At 43.6% G+C, this 26,130-nt stretch overlaps 1 protein-coding gene across 2 annotated transcripts in view; it reads right to left on the reverse strand.

Moving 5' to 3' along the window:
- The window catches only part of ERGIC3 (ERGIC and golgi 3), a 476,385-nt gene that overhangs the window by 174,987 nt on the left and 275,268 nt on the right, over positions 1-26,130 (reverse strand). Inside the window, exons 12-13 of one of the 2 annotated variants that reach the window (XM_078652205.1) lie at positions 20,360-20,415; positions 14,038-15,024 (exon numbers count right to left, since the gene is read on the reverse strand). In XM_078652205.1, coding sequence (XP_078508331.1) covers positions 14,945-15,024; positions 20,360-20,415 — 136 coding nt within the window. In that variant the 3' untranslated portion in view covers positions 14,038-14,944. Of the gene's footprint in view, positions 1-14,037; positions 15,025-20,359; positions 20,416-26,130 lie in introns of those variants that run through there. The other variant, XM_078652206.1, reaches the window with a different exon arrangement.

Consider the following 26,130-nt stretch of genomic DNA (forward strand, 5'->3'; position numbering starts at 1 on the left):
AACTTGACTATCACCCGAGTAATTTCTTGTTCTTCCTATAAATTGTGCCTAGATATTGGGGATTTCAGCTGTGTCCTAGTCCCATTTCTCTTTTCCGTATTCCTTTCACCAGTCAGCCCTTTTATTATTGTTGGTGTATTGTTCAGGTTCACACTTCCAGATTGCAGTAATGTACCAAGGACCCCTATATTATGTATAATTCCCTTTTGTATGACCAGACTGGATTTTAAGAATTTTCTTTAGGCCTACTTCGATGTTTTCCAGTCTGACTGTCAGGGTAGTGATGGACTGGGTAACTGACTCAATACTATAGTAAGACAAGTTTTCCACCTCAATAGGAGATACCTTACATTTATTTTTTGAACATGACAAATTTTCAATGACTATTTTAATTTGGATTTTTACCCTTTTGTTCCTGCTTCTTTAATTTTCGGTGGGATCAGATGTGTTCTAAATCATGGAAATACCAGGACTCTCTAGTTCTTGTCTTTTGTTTCCACATTTTGATCATTAGCCTTTGTATTGCATAGTGCACTTGATGCACAATTATTAAAGGAAGGTATCTACATGTCCTTGATAATCTGTATCATGTGATTTCTCTTTTGAGGTGTTCTAGATAAGGAATTTAGGAACACCTAGACGTAATCATTGAGAAAAGAAAAAATAAATGTTTACCCCATTAGGCAATGCCACCATATGTGAGGACATCTATTCAGATAGAATTCCCATGTAACTATCTATCTTTAGATGGCAGAGGATAATGAAGGGTACCCAATTGAAGAGACTAGAAGTACTGCCTTTGAGAACGACAGTGTATTCTAGACCAGAGTTGTCTCATGGCGTATGGTCACTCCCTTGCAGATTGCAGGCCACCTGCTTGCAGTCCCATTGTTAAATACAATGAACTGTTTTGGTACTAAATTGAAGGAAACTAACAACTGTGTCACATTTCCTACGTCACTAGATTCTGCGGGAATTAAGTCATAATAACCTGCAGAACACTGATTTAAGCCTAATTCCCATCAGTGACAGCTACAGATGAAAGGCAGACGTCTTGGCCCTACAGTCCCAACACCCAGAAAGTAGCAAGGCTGGACAGCGATCGCCAGCGCGCCATCAATGGTATCTCCAAAGCATCGTACTTGCTCCATCAGACGGCGTTGGACATCACAAAACCAGAGTTTCAGTGCAACAGAGCGAAAGAGAAGGATCCCTGTTGTTGAAGGCAGGGCTGGTTTTAGGCTTCAGTTTTCTACCTGTCCTGTGCTGGTAACCTTTGACAGTGTGCAGTCCCTTGAGCTCCTTGGCCTGAGTTTTGGTCACCCCCTCCCCCCTTTTCTTTGCTCCAACGGAAGGGCAGTGCACCGGAGGATCTACGGCACTACATGATGAAAGGAAAAATTAAATAAAAGAGCAGCCCAAGCATCCTCTGACACTGAATAGCGAGTGTTGAAGCCTGAAAGTGTTGCTGAGCGTGAAAGTGTTGCTCTTTCCCGATTAATAGTACTTGGGTCTGCCTGAGATGATCTGTGCCCATGACCAACGAAGAGCACAATATCTGTAGTGCCTGCCGCAGAGGAAATATATTGGTGCACTGCATTGAGACATTGAGACTTTCGAGTGAGCTCTGTGTGTTTGCCAGGAGGGCACTCCAACTGATATTGAGAAGCACTATTTTCATGGAAGGCCTGAATCAAGAGGCCCAATGCGGAAGAAAACAACAGAAGCAGATTTGATGGACGATAGAAGCCTACTAGAGAGGCTTAGAACGGACTTTGGCATAGTTGCACAAGTGTTTCCAGTGCCACTGTATGAAGTGGGTGTTGGATCTGATCACCTGAGAGCATTGATAAGGATCGCCACTGTCTCATCTGAGTATATAATAGTCATTGAAATGCATAATAGCCCTGAAAATGTGTGCTAAATAATTTTAGGATTTGATTTTGCCTAGGGTTGTGAAAAAATTATAATCCTGTTTGTAATAGTGGTCAATACTTCCTTCTGCTATCTGAATGTTAATTATGACCCGATGCTTTGTTCTCTTTGTATTGCTGCTGATAGCTTACATATACCTGCTTAAATGAAATGAGTAGAATGGAAAATGCTCACCTAGCAATGAATTAGGATGTGCCTGCGTAATGGCAAAAGGAGGGTCTGAGGTAATTCAGTTTCAACTCCATTTTGTATTCCGTCACCATTTTGTGTTGCCCTCACTCAGGCAGCTTGGTAAACTGTGTGTTTTTGCCCTTTGTACTCCCACGTGTCAAATAACCTCCCTTTCCTTGTTGTGAAGCCAATTCCAGGAACTAGCCAAACTGACTAATCCTTGTCTAGACTGACTAATCCTTGTCCCAACTATTTGTTGGCCTTCAGTATTCTTTCCATGTCTTATCTTATCTGTTGGCCTTTGGTATTCCTTCCCCGCCTTACCCTATTTTGCAAGTTGTCCTTTGAAGCACACAAACATGTCCTGCCATTACTGATTGACATATAGGTGCCGTCATTGATTGACTTATCGGGTTGGTCAAAAACACAACTCAAGGGGGACGTTCTGGTTACATGATGCCTTGTTTTGAATGTTTTCCTATTGGCTAATATTTGGCAGATCTTGCATGTCCATATTAGGCATTTTGCATGCTTGCATTAGCTAGTACTGCCCCTTGCTTTTATGTTGAGTATGTAACCCTCACATATATAAGGCCCCAGTTTTCTGTACTCTTTGGACTGCCTCATTCAGTTGCTACGGCTTCTGTGTGACGTAATCACACTCATTTGAGTTTAAATAAAGATGTTCTTTTATATTTCAGTTTCTGTGCCAACTTTTTTGTTAGTTTAAAAGGACCAAGTATTAGTGAGACCCCTGAGAAGGAGTTTTGATTTCACCACTTAGATCTGAATTCCATTGGGATAACATGGAGAGCCGCAGTCTGAAACATCTATTGACACATCCCACTTCTGCCATGGTTCAAGCTGTTAGGCTAAAACTGCGTTTAACTGAATGGTGTGATACTGCACCATTACACTCACTGAAATATTTGTAGAAACTTTCACTTCCTAATGAAAAAAAATCTAAATAATGTTGCAAAGAATTACTTTGAAGGCCAGTGGTCTCACTCAATAAGAAAACAGATACGTTTAATGAGGAGTCTTTATTTCCAATATACCGAGAAACGAAATATGTGAAAATTGGAATTGGAATTGAAATCCCTGGCCCATCATTTCAATTGAGTGTCATTTTTTGAATGTAAACAATCTGTTTCCTTGGTAAGACCATCTTGAGATAAGAAATTTCCATACTTAATTGCATTAGCAGATTACAAATTGAGAGATTAATTTTTTTGTTTAAATAGGTCTTGATCCCTTCTACTCAATCCCATTTACAGCCCACAAATGTAATCTAAATGAGGAATAATGTTAGTGAGTTATTGGTGGAAATTGTACAGATATTTTATTAGGCCTGTGATGTTGAGAGGGTATTTTTAAAGACCCATGTTTATAAAATGCTTAGACCACCTCTCCCACCCTCTTAACCACAATAATCACATAGCTCCATAATCATAGATACGCCCTCGCATCCACTTTGCATATTATCTCCAACATACAGGATTCATCAGTAACTCAAATACCATCTACAAAACACAACTTGTGGTGTATGCACTACATGGGTGTTTGAGCTCTGTCTATTTTTTGGGGTAGGGGACACAGTTACACCGCTGTCACCGCTGTCATGTCTCACTGTGTCCATCAGACCAATGGGAGAAGGCAGGCATTTGTCAATCCATTGAGTCGTTATGAATTATCAGACTCCACAATACTCAGTGTTGCATTGCCACTGTTAACTGCCACTTGACCAGGTGGAAAGTTTGTTTCATTAACAGTAGTGTCGCCATTAGAAGGGTGATCTGCTGAGATTATTTTGAGGTTGTTCCATCTGGCAGCTCAGTAAAAATATGTACATATTACAAGGCTTTTCCCAGCCATCGGTTAAGTCCCAATCTCCCTCAGGAGATGTGAAAAAGTGAATATAGCTGTGTCTCAACTCCTTTAACCTCTTAACTGCTGAGGAGTTTCCACCCCCCCCCGTGCTGAGCATTTTTCTTTTTTAATATATGGGGTACTTCAGGCTTACACCTTCAAAACCTATTGCCACATAAGGCATCCATGCAAAGTTTGCATCCTTTTTTTCAATATCCTGGGGATTCTAAAGATAGCCATGGTTTGAGCATTTCCCTCGAGGGCACAGAGAAATAGCTAAAATATAGTAATGTTTTGTTTTTTTGGGGGTCAAAAATGGGTGAATAAGTGTTGTACAAGAAACTGCATGGTCTCGTCCCAAACAAATAGCATGAATTCAAGGTTTGCTGTGCTAGGATCACCATCCTCTCAGCTTTCAGTAACCAGCAGAGTTGTGTCAAAAATAACTTACGCCCTCACCACCGTCCCCCGCTTCCGAAGAGCCACCAGAGGGGGAAGGTCCTTCTCCTACCTGGCCGCCAAGACTTGGAACTCCCTCCCGACCCACCTCCGCCTGACCCAGGACCACCTCGCCTTCAGGAAGCAGCTCAAGACCTGGCTGTTCGAGCAGTAGCGGACCCCCCCTCCCCTAGCGCCTTGAGACCCTCCGGGTGCGTAGTGCGCTATATAAATGCTTTGATTGATTGACTTTTCCCTAATCTTTGTGCTTTCAACCTACTTGCAGTATGGGGTGGAAAGGGGTGAGAAACCCCTTGGTGATCCTGGAAGGCTATACATTTCTTAAATGTAGACATAATTCTGAATTCAGCAAAGGGTCATTTGTGTAGAGGTCAGGTTTTTTCTGAAGAAACAAGTAATTGAAGAAAAAATATATTAATATAAGAAATAAATTAGAATTGATGATGCCATTATTTGTAATTTTTAGTAACGATGGCCAGTATACAAAAGCCGATAAATAAGGTAGCAGCAGGAAAGGCTGCTTCAGGATTATTATGCTTGAGGTTTGTTCTTTAGGGATATCACTAAAATACTTTTTCTTCTTTATTTTGTTTCCTGCAGTTGTGTGTGCTTGGATTAAAGGTGAAGGAATTAGAAGCATGTTTAGGTTTAATATAATTATTTGAAACACTGTGGAGAAGCTGGGAATATTAAACTCCTATTTGATATTTTGACAGATTTTAATTCCTCCACTGAATTCTGAAATTGCTGGCACATAAGAATCTTGGCTAATATGCACTATTACATTTACCCACAGAATAGGTAAAAACCCTTTGATACATTAGTACCTTTTTCTGACAAGTCAGTAAATATAGGTGATCTGCAAAGCACCCTAGGCTTTACACATTCAATGCAACGTACAGTGATAGACACTTGTGAAAGGATTGCTGTCAACATGCACATAGGAGCTGCCGAGGAAATGAATGTAGGGTTTTAAAAGTTTGACATTAGTCGTGTGGACACAACATTTAAATTCCATGAAGAAGATGGAGGTGTATGTGGCAGGATCACCCTCTTTATATGACTGGTAATCGAAAACATTACTGATGTTTGCAATTTTGCAGATAGGCTGCAATTGCTGCTAGATGCAGTTTTATGGAAGTGTAAACTAAAAGTGACTTTAGTAGGTGTAGCAAGTAGCACACTTGTTGTTGTACTGTAGGTGTGCAAGGGTCTATGTTGTGAGCCATGCAATGGTGGACAAAATGTTCCATTTGGCTGCATAACCTACTCTTGTAGTTGGACGGCTTGCCAGCTTCGGAATGTCCATGCATCCTGGAGGCAAATTGTAAGTATCCAAACTCTATGATTTAAGGAGCCCAATTGCTAGGTTGAGTTGGTGGGTGTTTGGATGCCTGACTATGCCCTTGCTGTGAGTGAGAAGATCTGGGGCCCTATTACGCATTTTCATTGTTTGCGGCGGGCGCAAACAACGAAAATGCGCCCTATTATGACAAACGCGCTGCCCCCGGGCCCTTGTGAACTCACGCTGCCCTGAGGCAGCACATTCATGTGAAAGCATGGCCGTCTGCACTTTTGAAGGGGATTAGAAATCCCTTTACAGTTGGGTGCAGTGAGTGACTGTATCTGCCTGCAAGGGATTGTCTGGGGGGGGTCCATAGATCCCCTTTACCCCCTCACGAGGGCTGCTCTTAGGCAGTGCACTCCCAGTGACCCCCCTGAGAGCTTCTTTTCCTCTGCACCCATGTAGGAAAGTAGGATCTGCTTCTTATGGTTACCCCCACTTTTTGCTTCATGTGATACTGTTTTTGACTGGTCTGATTGGGATCCTGCTAATCAAGACAACAGTCTATCTGCTTTCTCCTTAAACTGTTATGTCATGTACTTAGGTACACTCCATGTTGGATACATTGCTATCCTTGTCAGTCCCTAGAATATGGTACCCATGTACCCAGGGCATAGGTACCCCAGAGGCCTCCCATGGGCTGAAGCATGTATTATGCCACCCATGAGAGGCCATGCAGAATGGAACTATAGGCCTGCCATTGTAGACTGTGTAAGATAGGTTTAATATGTCTAGGGGGTCACTAAACTTAAAACCTTTAAGCCACCCCTAAACAATCCTGAAGGCAGGGTGCTCGGTTCTAAGTGAGAGGGTGCCACTGCATGAGCAGGACACCACTGCAGCCTACAGAGTCCATTCTCCCGGGTTGTTAGTGCTGCAGCCATTTACGACATATAGAGTGCCATTATGCGATCGTGTGACGAACAACTGAATGAAATGAAATTAAAATTGATATTTGTAAAGCGCGTATCTGCCACTCCGAAAGGGTATCCTGGCGCTGATATGAAGGTGAGCAGATTAAAGAGAGACATAGTCCGTCCGGGGTCCCAAAAATCCAGGTCTTTAGTTCTTTCCTATACTGGGTTTCGGATTTATGTATTCTAAAATGAGGAGGCAATAGATTCCAGGCCCTGGTGCCTAATGCAATCAGAGTTTTTCCTCCCCTAGTTTTACATCTGAAACTGGGAGGTTTAAGTAGGTTAGCTGTTGAAGACCTGCGGGTTCTGGTTGTAATATAAGGGGCAAATCTTGACGAGAGGTAATGGGGACCCAGTTTTAGTGAGGCTCTGATGGTAATAAGGAGAATCTTGAAAAGTATTCTCTTGTGCAAAGGGAGCCAATACAGAGTCTTTAGGGAGCGGAGGCAGAGGATCTTCGTGAAAGTTTTAGCACCAACCGAGCTGCTGCGTGTTGGACAACCTGGAGTCTTTTTAATACTTGCTTGTTGGCTCCTGCCAAGAGACCATTACAGTAGTCTAACCGTGCCAATAGTAAGGTCACCACTACTGATTTTCTTGCCGCGAGGGGGAGTAAGTCAAAGAATTTTGTTAATGATTTTATAAGACTAAAACAGGTCCCTGAGACTTTTAGTGCATGTGGCTTAAAACTGAGGGCGGAGTCAAACTGTACTCCTAGGTTTCTTGCTACCATAACCATTTCCGGAGGGGGTGCAGTGTCCTCTGGCCACCATTCCTCTGGTGAGAAGGAAACTTCTTTGCCTATAGGTAGTATTTCATTTTTTTCCGTGTTGCACTTAAGGTGGTTGTCTTTCATCTACTGGAGGACCTTGTTAAACTTTTTTTTTTATTTAGTTCTGCCTCCTTAGAGTTGTGATCTAGAGATACAATCATCTGGGTGTCGTCAGCATAGGATGTAACTTTGATCCCATATGAAGTTATTAAAGAGATAAGTGGGGGCATTTAAACATTAAATAACAGGGGGCTAAGGGCTTATTGTAATGTTACGTTCCATTGATAAGAAGGTTCCCAGGAATACAGCTTGCCTGCGTCCTGAAAGAAAGGATTTAAGCCACTCTAGGGCAATGTCTGAGATACCACATGATTTGAGCCTAGAGAGGAGGATGCTGTGTGATATGGTATCAAATGCGGGCGATAGGTCAAGTAAAATCAACACAGCCTTCCTACCCCTGTCAGCAATCATTTTAGGTGAGTCTGTAATCTCTAGGAGTGCAGACTCAGTGGAATGTTTAGGTCGGAAACCAGATTGTTGGGGGTGGAGGATGTTAGCAGCCTCTATAAATCTTGTTAATTCTTTATGGACGAATTTTTCAGTGATTTTTCCTAGTAAGGGAAGAAGTGATATGGGTCTTAGGTTAGAAATAACCGATGGATCAATGTTAGGCTTTTTTTAGAGGTTTTACTATTGCTAATTTCCAATCTTCTGGCACAGTCCCTGCACTTAGAGAGGAGTTAACAATCTGATTGACAATTGGATTGACTATAATCAATAATCTGGTGAAGAATTGAGGGGGGACAGGCATCTAAAGGGGAACCCGATTTGCGTGTCATGATAGCTTTGCGCGTTTGGTCCAATGACACCGCTTCAAATGAACAGCTAGAATATTTGGTGGTATCATTTCGGTTGTCGTGCTCTAAAATGGCGTGCATCAAGGGGGCAGTGTCTGCAACAAATTGTATTTAAATGGTCATGATCTTTTCTTCAAAGAAGCATGAAATGTGGTTACAGAGCTTTTGTGATGGGGGAATATCTTTCTGTAGTGCTTTTAGCTTTGTGAAGGACTTAACGACCGAAAAAATTGTTTTGGGTCTAGATTAGCTTCTTGTATTTTCCTTGAAAAGTATTCTTGTTTTGCTAATTTGATCTGTTTGTGATAAAGCATTCTGCTTTTTTTTAGTGCTTGCTTTTCTATATCGTTGTAACATTTCCTCGCCTGTTGTTTACATTGGGTATGCATTGTTCTAAGTATGGGCGTGAACCAGGGATCTCTTTTGGATTCTGTCTTTCCATTTATGTTAGGTTTATCTTGTGGGATGAGTTTATTACTTATTGCATTCATCCAATTGTGGAAGAGGCATGAATCTGCAGCAGTATTGTTCGTGAGAATAGGTACCTGCGCTTGAGCCGTGCTGGCCAGTTTAGGATGGTGGGCTAGTTGTGCCCAATTCCTTCTAGTGTAATGCACCTTGGCTTGTTTGTCACGGTGGTTAGTTCTAGGAATACTAAGCTTAAAAGGGACTAAGTTGTGATCGTCCAGATTTGCGGGGTGGGTAGGTCTACTGCGAGAAGATTAAAATTCTAACAAACCCCGTCTAGTGTGTGACCCGCTCGGTGTGTGGGAGAGTCCACGATTTGAGTTAGCCCTAGTAGTTCTATTATTTGGAGGAAGTTATGTACTCCTGGCTCTTTTTTGTCCTCTAGGTGCAAATTAAAATCTCCCAGTAGGGTAAAATTGGCACATCTCAGAAGATGACAAAGGGTATCTCCCAATGTTTCATTAAAAATAGAACTGTAGACCGGTGGACGATAAATTAGGGCTCCTGAGGCGTTAAGTGAGATACAGAAGCCTAAGCTTTCTGCTCCCTTGAGTGTATCTAAGTCAAAGGTTAAGCAATGTATGGAATCCCGAATGATAATGGCCAGCCCTCCACCGTCTTCTCGATCTTTCCTATGGATCGAATAAAGAGGAGGCAGAGCTATGGTAATATCTGGATTACACCATTCTTTCAACCATGCCTACGTGATAAATAAGAAATCAAGTTGTTGCTTCATTATAAGTTCTCTAATATCTTGGCTGTGCTTGCATAATGAACACACATTGATTATTCCCCCATTGCTAGTGGCTATATTTGATTTCGGGATAATGCCTATACTGGGGATTTCCATTTTACAGTGGAGGCATAAGCATTTCCCTTGTAGCTTCTCAGAGGTTATCAAGCTCTTACACCGCCCACCAAGGTTAAACATTTGTAATGCTGCAGAGGAGTATTCAATTTTTTTGCTATTTTTTGCAGCATTTCCTGCCCTTGTCGTGGACTTGGCGCAGACGGGCTTGCCTTTGGCGTGCCCGCTGCGCGCATCCAGGCTAGCATCAGCTCAAGTAGCTGATTTCGAAGGTTATCTTTGACCTCTTAAATCACCATAAGCATTGTTTGGACTGGTACAGGGCGCCCACTTCAATAAGTGGACACCATATACCATGCCAACTTGTCACAGCCCGCGACTGTAATATGGAGTAGGCACAGACTCAAAGGAATTCTCTCATTAGCATTAGGCGTGCCCCAATGCAAATGAGGGAACGCCCCCAGACGGTAGCGCCAGCACTTTAATTGCACAAGCTGTATCCGTATTACTGAAGGGACGCACAAGTGTCTGCGCCTCATTCTGTAATACGAAAGTGCATCCAGGGCGTGCAAAGCAGTCACAGAGGCCTGTTGTGCCCCCGAGGCACTTACTGTAATACAGCCCCTGGTATGTTGGGAATCTTCTTGAGATGTACTAGAGATAGCTCTAATAACGTCCTGAACCAAGGCTGCCGAGCCCAAGTTGGAGCTATGAGAATCATCTTGAGTGATGTTTGCCTGAGGTTCCTAACCATATATGGAATGAGGAAAAGTGTATGCAAATATTCCTGACCAGTTTATCTATAGAGCATTGCTCATGGACTGTGGATGCGAGTGCCTAGAGGCGAAGTATTGGCATTTTGTGTTTTCTTTGTTGGCGAATAAGTCAATTTCTGGTGCTGCCCAACACTGGAAGTATTCGTGGAGGACTTGAGGTTGGAGTTCCCACTCGTGGACTTGTTGCTGCATCCTGTAAGTCCTCTATTGAACTGTCCACTCCCGAAAGATATTCCGCCTGGAGTTGAATGTGGTGTTGAATAGCCCAGTGCCAAATGGTCTGTGTTAATTGTGACAATTATTTTGAGTGTGTCCCGTCTTGTTTTTAAATGTTATACATTGCAGTCATATTGTCTGTGTGGAGAAGAACATTCTTCCCTGGTATATTGGGGTGGAAAGCTTTGAGACCCATCTGCATGGCTATGAGTTCTAGAACATTGATGTGGAATATTTGTTGGTGAGCAGTCCATAAGCCCTGTACCGGGATGTCCTCCTTGTGTGCACCCCATCCTATGAGTGATGCATCTGTGGTAACAGTCACTTGCTGGATTGAGTCCAGGAAAGATCTGCCCTTCAGGATGTGTGTGAGTTCCATCACTTTAAAGATTAATGGACCCCAAGCGAAACCAACACTAGATCCTCCAAGTTGACCCCGCTGGTGACCACTGAGGTGCTAGACACTCCTGTAACGAGTGCATGTGTACCCTGGCATGTGCAAGAGCAAATCATGCATAGAAGGCGCTGCCCTGATTGGTAGGTGATGATGTGGCTGAAAAAGAGCCAGTTGGTTCTGGAGATTGAGAACTCTCTGTGAATTGGGGTAAAGATCGAATTAAGTATTGGTATTATATATGGCTGAACCTCTGAAGAGGTAAGTGGGATTGTGTTGCTTTTATTGTGAATTCTAGTTTGTGTAACAAATTGATGGATGCTTGTATGTCTTTCAAGTACTTGTTTGCTGGAACTTTTGATCAGGCAACCATCTAGGTACGGGAAGACATGAACGTTCTGTCTTCTTTAATGTGGCTACCACCACTAGGCTTATGGTAAAAACTCTTGAGGCTGTTATACCAAATGGTAGTACTTTGAACTGTGGTAAGTAGTTGTCATTACCAAACTGGAGGTGCCGGCGATGTGTGCGGTGGATAGGTATATGAAAATATGCGTCCTTCAGCTTTAACACTGTCATATTTTTTTGTAGTAGTAGTGGCCTTCCTGTAGTGTCATCATATGGAAGTGTTCTCTGACAGTAGGTGTAGGTTGAGTGGTTGTATATTCAGTACATAGTGTCCCATTTGGGGGGGGGGATTAAAAAGCATGGGGAGTACACCTCTTTGACTTAGTGTCTGTGTGGTACAGGCTCTATGGCCCCCTTATGCAGCAGAGCTGTTACTTCTTATTCAAGAAGGTGTACATGCTGTGAGGTTGTTTGGTGGGTGGCATTTTAGTTCTAGGCAACACACCTTGCGGATAATGTCCAGCACCCACTGGTCTGAAGTTACTTCTCACCACTAGTGAATTTGTTGTAGCCTTCTCCCTACAGGTGTTGTATGACCGGAGGGAATGGACGGTAAGTCACTGTTTAGAGGTAGAGGCTCCTATTGCAAGCATTCCTCTAACTTTTCCTCTTAGTTTAAACCCTTCCCTGTAATAGCTCTCGCAAGTTTTCTGCTGTTTTTGGTACGTTTGGGTGATGGGAGCGGTGTTTAGGCAGCTCCTGTTCCCTAATACCTCAGAAAGGTCTTGGCTTAGCAAAGTGCAAGGTTCCCATAGACTTAGCAGTATCTGCGTCTTCATCTTCTCTCATTGGGAGTCTACCTCCGGTCGAAATAGGTGTTACACGTCAAATGGGATATTAAGTAGATGTTGTTGCAGCTCTGGCTTAAACCCTTGAGATGCACAACCATGCAGGTCTGCGTAGTAGTATAGAGGAATGTATTCCTCTTGCAGCTGTGTCAGCACTGTTTAGGGCCAACTTATGCTAGCATTAGACACTTCTGTAGCCTCTGCAACCAGGTCTTCTCCCCTTTTTCCTGTACTGTTCAAGAACATGTTGAATAAGATCTTTCATCTCATCCCATGTTGCACTGTTGTATTAGGGCAAAAGTCCTTCTAAATTAGCTATACACCAGTGGTTGGTGTGTCCAGTTGCCACCCTCTTCCCTGCCCCATTAATGTGCTTGCTTTCCTTATCTGGAGATGGCATGTCTCCAGTACTTTGGGAAGCTGGTCTCTTCCATGCTGTTGTCACTACCAGGGAACCACCTGCTAGATGTGTACAAAACCTTTGGGCCAGTCAAGTTTTATAAAAAATGCCCCGCAAAATTAATCTGACATTGTATAATGTAACTAGCGCTCATGTAAAGCACTCCAACACCTTCGGGTCACTGAGGTTCACATGATATAAACAGGCGTCAGAGAAAATGTGATGGGAGTTGCCCAAACCTTCCCCTTAACTGTGCTCCAAGGTTGGGCTGCTGAAGATCTGGTGTCCGAGGCTCGCTAATGCAGCAAGCAGTGAACTCAGAGGTTTGAGTAAAATCCTCACACTTTGAAGTCAGAGAAAATGAAAGAGGCAATTTCAAAAACATCATCTGACATTTCAGCTCAGTATTTGAACGGGGTTGGGAGATTAAGTGAAGGGCGCCAAAACGGAACTATCATAGACAACAGTGACACAAGCAGGAATTATAGAAAAAAAATAGTCCCACAAATGAACACAAACACAGAAGTATAATGTGAACAGTAATTGTGCTGTACTCTGTGGGAGGAAACCAAACACAAAAAAGAGGGACAAAGAAAATGCATTTTTGAATGACAATCGAAGGGACGAATTAATAAAAAGGCAACGAGGGGGCTGTAATCCCACAGAGTGAAAACAGCATGTCTCGAAGCGACAGCGCATGCCTGCATAGGCTCGACCTAAAAATGGTAAATAAATGCTTGCGTGGCTGTGTCTCTCCTTACGGTCTCAGCAACATGAATACTTACCTGCTACACCAATTTTGCCCAGGCTTATACACAGTACACAATTGTTTCCATATTGGCCAAGCTACTACCATCACCCTTTCAACCATATACTTGAGAAGTTCCCTAGATTTCGATGCTAATCGGAACGCTATGTGTCCTCGTTTGGACTAAAGAGCTGAAACATACAGAGGAGCTAAACAAAGTTAGTATGCAGTTCCTGCCAAAACAAGCAGGGTTTAGTGTGTTTTATGCAAGTGCTCCATTATTGGTATGGAGAAGAGATCTCTCCTTTCGGAAAAAGAGCCTCACACACCCAGCCAGCTAGGTGTCATGCTTCATCATCGAGTCTGCTCCTTATCGGGTCGGCGGTGCAATACCCGATCGGCACCCGTGGTGGGGCCTTCTTGTTTCCATATTGGCCAAGCTACTACCATCACCCTTTCAACCATATACTTGAGAAGTTCCCTAGATTTCGATTCTAATCGGAATGCTATGTGTCCTCGTTTGGACTAAAGAGCTGAAACTTACAGAGGAGCTACACATCGACCAAATGAAAAACGCTTTAGGGGTTCCAAGATTTATGACAAATACTATATAAATATCAATACAATGACAAAAGAGCAGTAGCAACAGCAGACCATGAGAAACATGACTTATTTTTCCCATCCCAGAGAATATCTGCAGCAAGAATGTATGTAAATCTTTATTAAAGTGATCAGTGGTTTTGAATGTTTCAAATGGCTGCAGGATATGTGCTCACAATGACTAAGAGGCAGGTGGAAATTGCACCAATGCTGGCATGACGTGTGTAGTCTAAAAGTAAAATGTACTCAAGAACAAGCTTTCTCCCCCTGCTAATACTCTCAAATATAGCCTGAAAGTCCTTTCATCAGTTTAGCTGCGTTTTAGGCACTCTTCTACTGGGGGTTCAAATGCAAAAACGTTGCCAGAGTACAGTAGATAGTTAATTCAAGGCAGACGTGTCCTGAAAATACTTCACAACCTATAGACATTTCACAAGACACATTGACAAACACATTTAAAAATTTAGGTTTCACTTGGGTACATCTAGGCACTGTAAGGAACCAAGATTTCCCATAACATGATACACCGCTGCACATTCGTTCCCACCAATATGGTACAAACATGTATGTGCTTTTCTTCCTTTGCTGGTGCGTGAAAAAAATGTATTTAAGTGATCGCCGTTTCACCAGTTTTAGATCTGCTATCTAGACAGCGTGGGATCACTTGAGAGAAGTTAGCATTTTTCAAGTCATGTCAATGCCTCGTACCTTGGAAAATGAAAACAACTTGATGAAATGATTCGATCAGGTGACGTCAGCAAATGTAATCTTCCAAAAGAAATCAAGTGTTGGAGAAAAAAAGGCTCCAAGCGCTGAGCAAAGTGAAATACTGTGTGCACATTTTCTTTCACGTAGTTTTGGTGCCAGGGATTTCCCCGGCTGAAATTCCTCACGTTGAGCAGTTGGCAAGAGTCGCTCTGACTAACACAAAGAGGACGTGTTCATTAAAATGTAGGAACACGGTTCATCGTTTGTCATCGCGGTGAATCGTGATGGATGGTGCCAATTCCCTTTTAAGTCGTCTTTCCAAGTTCAATTTTCTTCTGGATGACACGGGCAGAATGGTAGATCAGGGAGTCGATGAGTCCGGCCACTGGAAGAGAACAGAGAGAGAGGGGGGTGGGGGGGGGAAGCAGACAACATGAATCATCATCAGCAGATAAAAGACATGAAACAAACTGTGACACAACAAACAATGGGCCGACAGCAAGGAATACAATCGGCGTCCTGTTCCTGCTACGTCCGCCCTTAAAGCGCGCTTTATGCACGCAATACACAGAGACACAAATAGAATGTTTCCGTATCTGGAACATGTCGATGAGAAAAAAAATCTCTCGTAATTCTATGGATTTTTGTTGTACTCTACCAAGAAAGAATAAGGGGCATTCAAATATAAAAATGTGCCAGAAAACGCCTGAGCCTTATCAGCTCGGAGCATTGAACTGGTGCTGCCGTCTGTGGAGCTGAGGCATGACGTGGGTGGAAACCGGATTTCCGCTAGGAAGGAGCGCCGCGCAGTTCTAAACAAACGGCTGGAAATGCTCCAGATATCTAATCAACCACTTAGCAGAATAATTAGAATAAATTGGTGATGTCAATCCAGAGCTCGAGACAAAACAAGGGTCCTCGCTTTCAAAGAGCTAACACGGTCATGAGATAAACTGGATAGAAAATCGACGCTCAAGTGTCCCAGGGCCGTGTGTCAGCAGGTCACCGTGCAGTGCTTAATTTGTAAACTATTAAGTGCCAGGGCTCTGACCAGGAGGCCACTGAGGCTTGCACCACTAATCGCCCTTGTCATCGCAGCCAAAACACCTATTAACCATCTCTCTGGTGCGACAATTCAGATTATTCCAGGCCCCCAATGCTAAAGGAATGTCTGGGGAGCCAGGTATTAGCAATTTTAATGTATATTGTATTCCTAAACAACTGTTGTTCTGCTCATCTCTAAATTAGATGAGCAGCGCTACCATGTGGTAGACTGCTCCAAGTATCGTGTTGACAAATCGGTGTCCGAGCCGAGCACCGGAAACCAATTAAGTGCTGGTGCTGTGCACCGACTCAAATTAAGCACTGTCACCGTGTCCAGGGTTTTCTGTGCATTCTGGAAAGGGTAGGCTTGGTTTTATAAAGAGAATAAAAAGGACAAAAAATTCATTAAGCCACAAAAAAAAAAAACCCTGAACAGGCCGAGCTAGTCACATAAGGAACTGGCAAACGTGTTCACTCTGCAAAAAGGACATTGCAATGAAAGCAACTGGGAGTAAACCAGCATGGAAATGACAAGGGTGGATATATATAAACTATATATTATTTATATATATTAGATACATATTATATAAATATATATACACACACTGTAAAAAATCATGCTTAACGACAAAAAACGTTCCAGATGTCAAATACGTCTTTTGCATGGCAATCTACCAGCTTCTGATAAAATCACATCTCTGAATTAATAACAATAATAATCTTTATTCAGCATATAAAAATATGACCATAAAAGAAACATCTTAAAAAATACAAACATACTGTCATTATCCCCCACATGTTGCTTAATATCAAAGTGCATCCAACAATTTTAAGTGCAGGTTTAGAAAATATAAACAGAACTATAAAATATTCAGCTCGTACTTTTATAGCAGCAAAACTTAGTGCAAAATAGCAAAAAATTCTTCTGGACTACAAGCACCCCTCGTAGTTCTTAACTTTAAAGCTGTGCTTAGAAAGTTGAAAACACAGAAGAGTGTAAAAACATCTGATGACCGTTTTAAAAACAAGGCAACACATGCCTGTCTAAATCTAAACCTTCTTAAAAGGCCCTTCAGGAACATTTTTCTTGGATATGCATAGTGTGGACAGAGTAGGACGAAATGTAGGGTATCCTGTGGAGACATATTGTCACAGTCACAGGGTCCTCTATGTTCTATATTCAATGTAAAACCATCAGGTATAGCCAATAGGAAGAACATTTTATTTTAATCTAAAACAGGTAATTAAAAATCTGTCATGTGCACTAGTTATGAGAGATAAGTATGGTTCTATGCCCTGGATTAATTTGACTAAAATATGCTCTCTCACCGTGGACTTATAAAGTTCGCTGTCCTCACGTTGCAACGTAACATACTTAAAGAACAGATCTTTGATAAGTGCCTTTTCCTGGAATCTCTGAATTAAAAACCTTCACATTTCTGAACTTGCCTTTTATGAAAGACGTTCGTTACGAGGTTTCAGGGATGCAAAGCACTTATAACAATGGGATATCCTGTACCATTCTAGGATATGGTCAGCAGGGCTACAACAAATATGCCGCATCGGAGGACAACATGATAACACAGGGGGGCTTATTTACAAGCCCCTTGGGCCACCGGTGCGTCAATTTGCGTGATGCACCGGCGTAGCATACATCTGCGTGATATTTACAAGCACACGTAAAGCCACCCTACGTGGCTTTAGGTGCGCTTGTAAATATTTCCCATTTTCACGCAATATTTTACGTGTTAGGGGTGTGACATGGGTTTTACTGTGGGTGTTCCCACACAACACCCATGCCCACTGATACATTTCCAGATTTACGAGCAGTCGTTAACCTGGAAATGCGTCAGAACGCTACGCCACCCCTAATGCAATGCCACCACAGGGGTGGCATAGCGAGGCGACACATGTTTTCATTTCTCCTTGTTTTTTTCCACTTTCAATCTGTTCTGCATTCTACAGCACACATTGGAAGAGGAAATCACCTCAATTGATTGCACAAAAACAATTCCCCACGACGCAGGCATCCTTGCATCATGGTTCAAGGGTGCTGGCGCATGGCAGCAGTTTGTGCGCCAGCGCAGGGAAGAGCACAGAGATGCGACATATTGGTGTAAATGTTTTGCATACATGTGCTTCGAAACTAACACAGTGCAGCAAAATAACTTGCGGCACCACGCTGCTTTAGTTTTTTCATAAATAGGACCCAGGGTACATTAAATTATTCGTCGAGGAAAGAAGAAAATTACGTGATATCATGGAACACATCTCAGCGTGTATTATCACGGGATTTATTCATTTTAACACACAATGATAAAACAAGGACGCCAAAGCTATGCAAAGTGCAAAACAATTTTTGAGAAGGAAACGTATACAAATTCATCTAATCCTACTGAAAAGGCAAATCAACAAAAAACAATGATATTGTCTAGCATGCAAGCACAAGGACAGCAACATGTTATCATTGTTCCTTCTAAATATCAGAATAAAATTGTTCATTTAATAAATAGTACGCCTCTTTTATTAAGCACATCTTAGGTAAATCTTAGAACTGCTCTTCAGTATTGGTTTTACTGTGCTGTTGCTCAAAGCGCTTCTAGAAGCAGAAGCACCACTTTCTATTAAGACAGCATTGAATAACAGTATTTTGATAAAAACACATAATTTAACTGTCTTAGTAAATGGCACTGTAAGATTCAAGACATTAAAAAGGGAAGTGAAATGTCTGGGACTTTCTGTACTCAGACATCTTGAAGTAACTACTGTTTTGAGAACAATGCCTGTGGTTTACATGGATTTGTGTGAATAACGAAGGAAACATTATCCTGGCAAAGGAATCATTATTCCCAACTCGTTGAATTAGTTTGAAAATGACCCAATTTTTTTCCTTGTTGCGGGCAAAATCCTGTCTCCAGAGCATCCAATTGGGTCATTGATAAAGGCTGAAAAAGCTTCACATAATTAGTATCAATTTTATTATCTTAATACAGAGACCCACTAAAAGGTGACCAATTGCCATTTGGTAAGTGTGGCAGGATTTCTTTAGTAACTTTTGATCTAGAGATTTTTGTTGATTCTGCAAATCATGCAGCAGAACGTGGTATATATGACCCACACAGTAAAATCATAATAATGCGAAAACATTGGAGCTGAACAGTTTTTCTTGTGCCCCTGGCCATTGTGAATGTTTTTACTGGACGAAAATTGATGGTAATTCCCATGCGCAAAGCCAGACTTGGCATCGGCACCCCTGGCTCACTGAATCCCAGATCACACCGGAACTGGAAAGAGGACCCAAGAAGGACTGCCATGCTGACCCCTGGACTTGGCAAAAGTACCCTCTGCTGGACTGCAGCTGATGCATCTTGTGCTAATGAAGAGAGAATTGTGCCTCTGGCTCCTGGGTTAGGAAACATTTCTCCCCACACCAAATAAGTGACTCTATGGGTCAGTTGGCTAACTTCTTGGAACCAGCACCAGAGCCAACAAAGCTGAAGTAGCCCAGTAAGTAGCAAGTCAGTAGCCACTTCAGAAGAATCACCACTGACTGCTGATTGGCACCCCAAGAGACCTATCCTCTGCATCCAGAAATTGCACCCAACTCAGCCAGACCCGGGGGAGTGTTGCCTGAGATCAGATTGGATGCCCAAGAGGTACACGTGTCCACCAAAGGATATTGCTGGGAACACTGTGGATGAAGACTGGTAGCCTAGCCGCATCTCGTCTTCTACGGTTTCAAAGAGAACTTCGAGGGAGACCCCCAACCTCTGTTGCCAAAGTCACCCCACATGACCCATGGTCCTAGCAATAACTGCAAAGGCAGCCCTGTTAACTGCACAGCACCCAGAGCACCCTTGAATATCTTCCATCTCCTGAATCTGCAGCATCAGGACCACTCCATTGAAGTCTGTGGCAGTCGTGCTGTAAAGTTTGGAACTGGACTGGAAAACGCTGTTGTGGCCACTTAAGTGTCCAAATACTCCATATTGCCTACCCCCCCAGACTGTCTCCCTGTCAGACTTTGTTGCCCAAGCCGGTACATGGTAGTCAAACTCATCTCTTACAAACTTTTCAAAAGTTTACAAACTTCATGTTCACCAATATTTGTCTGAGATTTAAGTTTTCTTTAACCCCTTCCCTGCGGGGCACATTCCCCCGCTGTGCTGGTGGGCGCGCACAGCGCCCCGGTGCTCATGACGAGCTCAGCTCGTCATGACCACACCCGTTTCTTTAGAATGCTCGCACAGCAGGGGAATTAGCCCAGCGAACGAGCGTTCTAACGGCACACGAGCACCGTGGCTCATGACGAGCTGAGCTCATCATGAGCATCGAAGGAGTTAAAAGTCAGTATCCATGGAAGCCTATGGCGGATTGTGCTCATCTTAGATTCTAAAAGTTCATAAAAATATAATCTAGTTTTATAAAATTCTGTTGGATTTCTTATTTCTTTGTGTGGTACATGCTTTACACTAGTACCGTTGTTTAAGTCTTGCTCGTAGCCACAGATACCCAGAGTTGAGCTTAAGGTTTTACAAACGAGCCTGAGCGGACCCACAACAGTTTTTACAAGCATATTACACAATAAGGCCACAAAGCCATACCATATAATACACCCAAATCCTCACATTTACTACTTATCTTAGTTTGGACTAACAATCAGATAATTATCTTACCTGTAAACACTCCTCCAATAATAGCACATACTCCAGTTAGAAAATGTGTAAATGACCTGTAGAAAATAAAACAAATTGCAATAATTACAATGAAGCTTCCATTGTCTTAACCGGTCAGTTACTAACATATAATGGCCATATTTGGAGCCATTAGGCTAGTCGTCATATCATGCATTCAAGGGATACAAACCTGTGTTTGGGGGTATGCTAAATATAAACTTAATTATCTTCACTTAATTCATACTTATACACTTAGAATGAAAGCTGTCAAAATAAGCATTTGTACCAAACTGGGTTAGCTTGGTACTGCAGAGATGTATTATTATAGACTGGGAAAACATAGAGGAGCTTTTGTAGTGAAATGTGACAAGATCAGACTAAGGCGGCAAAAGTATGCATTATGTTTAATTGGCACATTTCGCAAAGAAACCCCTGAAAAATAAATTCAGCTTTGTATCTGGACTAAAGCCTTGTAGTTGCTATAAATTAAATATCATTTATATGGTGTCCCTTTACACACTTTGAAGTGTACAGAAAATATGTGGAAAAGTATTGCACATATCAACACAGGAGTACAGTTTTTTTTTGCCAGCGAGTTTCCAGACCAAGATGCTGATTTTAATGTCATTTCCTGCATCAGTGTTCAGATTTGTGAGATTAGGAATATTGGACATTGAGGATTAGCACTGCCATTTTTAGAATTCACCTCCTGGGAAAACATCAAGTTTGGTGGATGCAACAAGAAGATCGAAATACTTGAGCAACAATCCTTTCAGGTCGGCACTAAATCCTCCAGAAATTACTCCTACTTCATATTGTGAGGAGTTTCAACATACAGAGTGAAAATGTATGATGTACCTTTGGTGGGTGACACAGGTTGTGGGAATAGGCCCAGAGCTGGTTGTGCTCATCTGGGCCGTTTGTGACCTTTATCGCATCCTTAGCGTGCAAGGGCTAAAAGACAATATTCAGAACTACACTGCAACAGAAACATGAAGGACTGATTTTATAACAGTACCCACCTCAGACATGTTTTATCTCAACATACTGAGGGCTGTCTGTGCATGACTGCCGTGGGATCCATGGTGGTCTTGTACATGGGCCACTTTCAGAAATGGTGGTCGACGGACCAAACTAAATTAAGCAGCTGGTCCTATATAATTTCCAGGCCTGTCGGATCTTCCTGTCTAATCTATCCCAGAATGCAGGAACTGCAGGTTCCCTAACATGAAAAAGCATTTGCAATGCAATAGGTCTCGCATTTAGGGGAGTTTAAGCTATTGGCAATGTAAATTACACTGCGTTTTATTTATGTTTTAAACCCCCCCCCCCCCCAAAAAAAAGGCATTGTCATTTACAATATTAAAACAAAAGTGTTCCCTTGGTGATTTCTTGTTTGTCTATTCTCACAGTATGTTATTCAACCTAATCATTTACACTCCACACACCAGTCTCTTCTACTCGGAGCTCAACCCCACCGTACTGTAATTTTCACTCACCCCACAGATATAAGTAGAACCACAAAGGCGCTGAATTCAATACAGATCTACAAATCCAAATGTACATTTCATTTCATTTTATTAAAACAATTAGAACATTTATATTTTGAGTTTATCAGTTAGAGATTTTGCTCTTGATTTTATAACAACTCATCAACTGTCAATTAGTTAGCACATTTATTGATATATTATATAGAACAATACATATACCAATATTCAACATGACATTAAAGTTCAAGTTCATAAATTTGTATAGCGCACTACTCACCCAGAGGGTCTCAAGGCGCTTGAGGGAATGGTCGGTGCATTACATATCGAAGTGTCAGGTTTTTAGCTGTTTTCTGAAGGAGAGGTGGTTCTGTGTAAGGCGGAGGTGAGTGGGGAGAGAATTCCAGGTCTTGGCCGCTAAGTAGGAGAAGGATCTTCCACCCATGGTGGATCTATGGATGCGTGGGATTGCGGCGAGGGCTTGATTGGATGAACGTAGCTGGCGGGTTGGTGTGTAGAAGGATAGTCGTGTGTTGAGGCAATCTGGTCCTAGGTCGTGGAGGGCTTTGTGTGCGTGGGTGAGTAGACGGAATGTGATTCTCTTGTTAACGGGGAGCCAGTGGAGGTCTTTCAGGTGACCGGAAATGTGAGCTTGGCGGGGGACGTCTAGGATGAGTCTGGCTGAGGCGTTTTGGATGCGTTGGAGTTTTATGTAGTTTGGCTGTTGTTCCGGCGTAAAGGGTATTTCCATAGTCCAATCGACTAGTGACCAGTGCGTGGGTGACTGTCTTTCTTGTTTCGGTGGGGATCCAACTGAATATTTTCTTGAGCATGCGTAGGATTTTGAAGCATGAAGATGAGACGGCGTTGACTTGTCTGGTCATCGAAAGGGAGGAGTCTAGGATGAAGCCCAGGTTACGTGCGTGATCAGTGGGTATGGGTGCTGTACCCAGGACCGGTGGCCACCATGAGTCGTCCCAGGAAGAGGGGGATGATCCTAAGATGAGGACTTCCGTTTTGTCCGAGTTGAGTTTTAAGCGGCTGGTCTTCATCCAATCGGCTACTTCTTTCATACCTTCGTGTAGATTGGTTTTGGCGGTGTTTGGGTCTTTGGTGAGGGAGAGGATCAGCTGGGTGTCATCTGCGTAGGAGATGATGTTGAGGTTGTGTTGTCGCGCGATGGATGCGAGGGGACTCATGTAAACGTTGAACAGGGTGGGACTGAGCGATGATCCTTGGGGTACGCCGCAGATGACTTGGGTGGCTTCTGATTTGAATGGGGGGAGGCGTACTCTCTGAGTTCTTCCGGCGAGGAACGAGATGATCCAGTCCAGCGCTTTTCCTTGTATTCCGACGTTGCTGAGGCGTTGTATGAGGGTGCTATGACAGACTGTGTCGAAGGCTGCGGAGAGGTCCAGTAAGATGAGGGCAACTGTTTCTCCGTTGTCCAGTAGTGTTCGGATGTCGTCTGTAGCTGCGATGAGGGCAGTTTCGGTGCTGTGTTTGGCTCGGAAGCCGGATTGTGAAGGGTCGAGCGATTTGTTGGATTCTAGGAAGGCGGCAAGTTGACTGTTGACGGCTTTCTCAATGACTTTGGCCGGGAAAGGGAGGAGTGAGATGGGGCGGTAGTTCTTAAGTTCCGAGGGGTCTGCTGTGGGTTTCTTCAGGAGGGCGCTGAGTTCGGCATGTTTCCAGCTATCCGGGAAGGTTGCGGAGTTGAGGGAGCAGTTAATGACATTGCAGAGATGGGGAGCGATGATGGAGTCTGCTTTGTTGAAAATGTGGTGGGGACATGGGTCGGTTGGTGAACCTGAGTGGATGGAGTTCATCAGTCGGGTGGTGTCTTCAGTGTTGATTGGGTTCCAGGCGCAAAGATTGTGAGTGTGCTGTTTTGGTTCGGAGGTGGGTGGAGTGGTCTGTTGTTCGTTCTGGTTTTCAAAGCTTTTGTGTATGTCTGCGATTTTGTTGTGGAAGAAGGAGGATAAAGAGTCGCAAAGGTCTTGGGAGGGAGTGATGTCGTTGGTGCCGGCGATGGGGTTGGTAAATTCTTTGACGATGTTGAATAGTTCCTTGCTGTTGTGTGTGTTGTTGTCGAGTCTATCCTTGAATGCAGATTTCTTGGTGGATTGGATTAATTGGTGGTGTTTGCGGGTGGCGTCCTTGAAGGTGGTCAGGTTGTCAGTGGTTGGGTTTTTTCTCCAGGTTTTTTCAAAGGTACGACATATCTTTTTGGATTTCTTAAGGTCATCGTTGAAACAGGGGGCATTTTTGCTACCATGTTTGACCTGGTGGTTTTTCAAGGGTGCTAATTCGTCAGCGCTGTGGGTGATCCATTGTGTGAGTTTGGTGGCCGCTTGGTTTGGGTCCGATGATATGGTAGGAGGGTTTTGGTTAAGCGATGTGAGGAGTTGGTCGATGGTGATTTTGTTCCAGTTTCTCCTAGGAATAGGTTGTGGGGGATTGTGAGTCAAGGTCTTTTTGTAGCTGAAGTGGACGCAGCTGTGGTCCGTCCAATGGAGAGCTGTGGTGTGATCGAAGGAGATGTGTTTGCTGGAGGTGAAGATGGGGTCGAGCGTGTGTCCGGCTAGGTGGGTGGGGGTGTCAACAAGTTGTTTGAGTCCGAGATTGGCCAGGTTGTCCAGAAGGGTGGTGGTGTTGTTGTCGTTTTTCTTTTCCATGTGGAAGTTGAGGTCTCCCAGTAGGATGTAGTTCTCGGATGTGAGGGCATGTGGGCTGATGAAGTCAGCGATGTCTTCGCTGAATTGTGTGCGGGTTCCTGGTGGTCTGTAGATGAGGGTGCCTCTGAGTGTGGTCCGGGGGTCGGTGTGGATCTGGAAATGAAGGTGTTCGGCAGCCGCAAGGTTGCCGTCGGAGCTGGTCTGTGAGCTGATGGTGTTCTTATGGACGATGGCGATACCTCCTCCTGTTTGGATGGGACGGTCTTTTCGTATGATCTTGTAATTGTCCGGGATGGCTATGGCGATGTCGGGTGCTGATGAGCCGTTCAACCATGTTTCAGTAAGGAAGGCGACGTCCGGTGATGTAGTGTAGAGTGGATCCCAGAGTTCAGTGGCGTGTCTGTGGACCGAGCGGGTGTTCAGCAGGATGCACTTCAGGTGGATAGAGTCAGAGGTGTGTTTGGAGGGAGTGGATTTGGAGTGTGTCCTGATGCAGTCGAACTTGCAGGAGTGACAGGCGAATGGTCCATGGGTGTGTCCTGGGATAGCTTCACAGCATTGTGGTGTACGTCCGGGGTTGAGGGCGAGGAGGGAATCTGCGTCGTATGTTATGCGGGTGGAGAGGGTTTTGCGGGGACCAGGGGGTCTGGCGCTGGGCGCGGTCCAGGCGCGGACGGGCGTAGACGGGCTTACCTTTGGCGCACCTTCGGCGCGCATGGGGCGCGACCGCTGCGCGTGCAGGCATCTGTCATATATGGATGGTGGAGGGGGCGGGGGCGAGGGAGGTCAGCTGGGAGGCGGGAGCGGGGTGGAGCTACGGGCTAGGAAACACAACAAAACAACAAACAACAAAATGGCTGCACAGGTAGAAATCGAAACTGGGCGAGACTGGGGCACAATCAGAGGCGCTATAGAGTATTTTACAGTAAAACAATGCGAACAGACAATGCGCTGATTGAAATATGCAGCACTACAGATGTCAATTACCCAATGCAGGCAGCGGCAGCAATGCGGGGGTGTAATATCGCTAATGAGAGGCGGCAGAGCGAGCGGAGCGCAGACGCGGTGGTTTGAGTCAGCTACGATACCGCAGATGTGCTTCAAGGCGCTCTGGAGTCACCAAATCACCAAGCCTTGGGAGCGTGGGGGAGCGACCTCTTCTGATCGAGTCAGGAGAGTCACCAAAAACATGTATAGAAACAGAAATCATAAAACCACAGAGGTTTATTGTCGACGAGTTTCGCTGGATTCAGCTATTCGCACCACCTTCCTCAGGACAGTTAAAAACAACACAATGATCTTTTAAAACCTCGTACAAATTTCCTGATGTGCCATCTAAGGAAACTGCAGTTTACTTCACCAAGTATTAATTTTGGCAACCTTATGGATGATATCAGGTTTATTCTAATAGAGCTCTCCTATTATTATTTCCTTCCGCCTTGATTCTCTTTTATTTCAGGTCGTCAAGTATGTTCTTTACCTACATTAGTCGTGTTGTGTTCTCTCACTTCTCTCTTTATAGTGTGTAGCCGCACAAGGTTAGAGTACCCTTCAATAATAGGATTCATTCAATTATCCCCAGGTTCTGCTCTATGTTTTTTTGTAG

This window comes from Lissotriton helveticus, chromosome 7, assembly GCF_964261635.1.
Source record: "Lissotriton helveticus chromosome 7, aLisHel1.1, whole genome shotgun sequence".
NCBI lineage: Eukaryota > Metazoa > Chordata > Amphibia > Caudata > Salamandridae > Lissotriton > Lissotriton helveticus.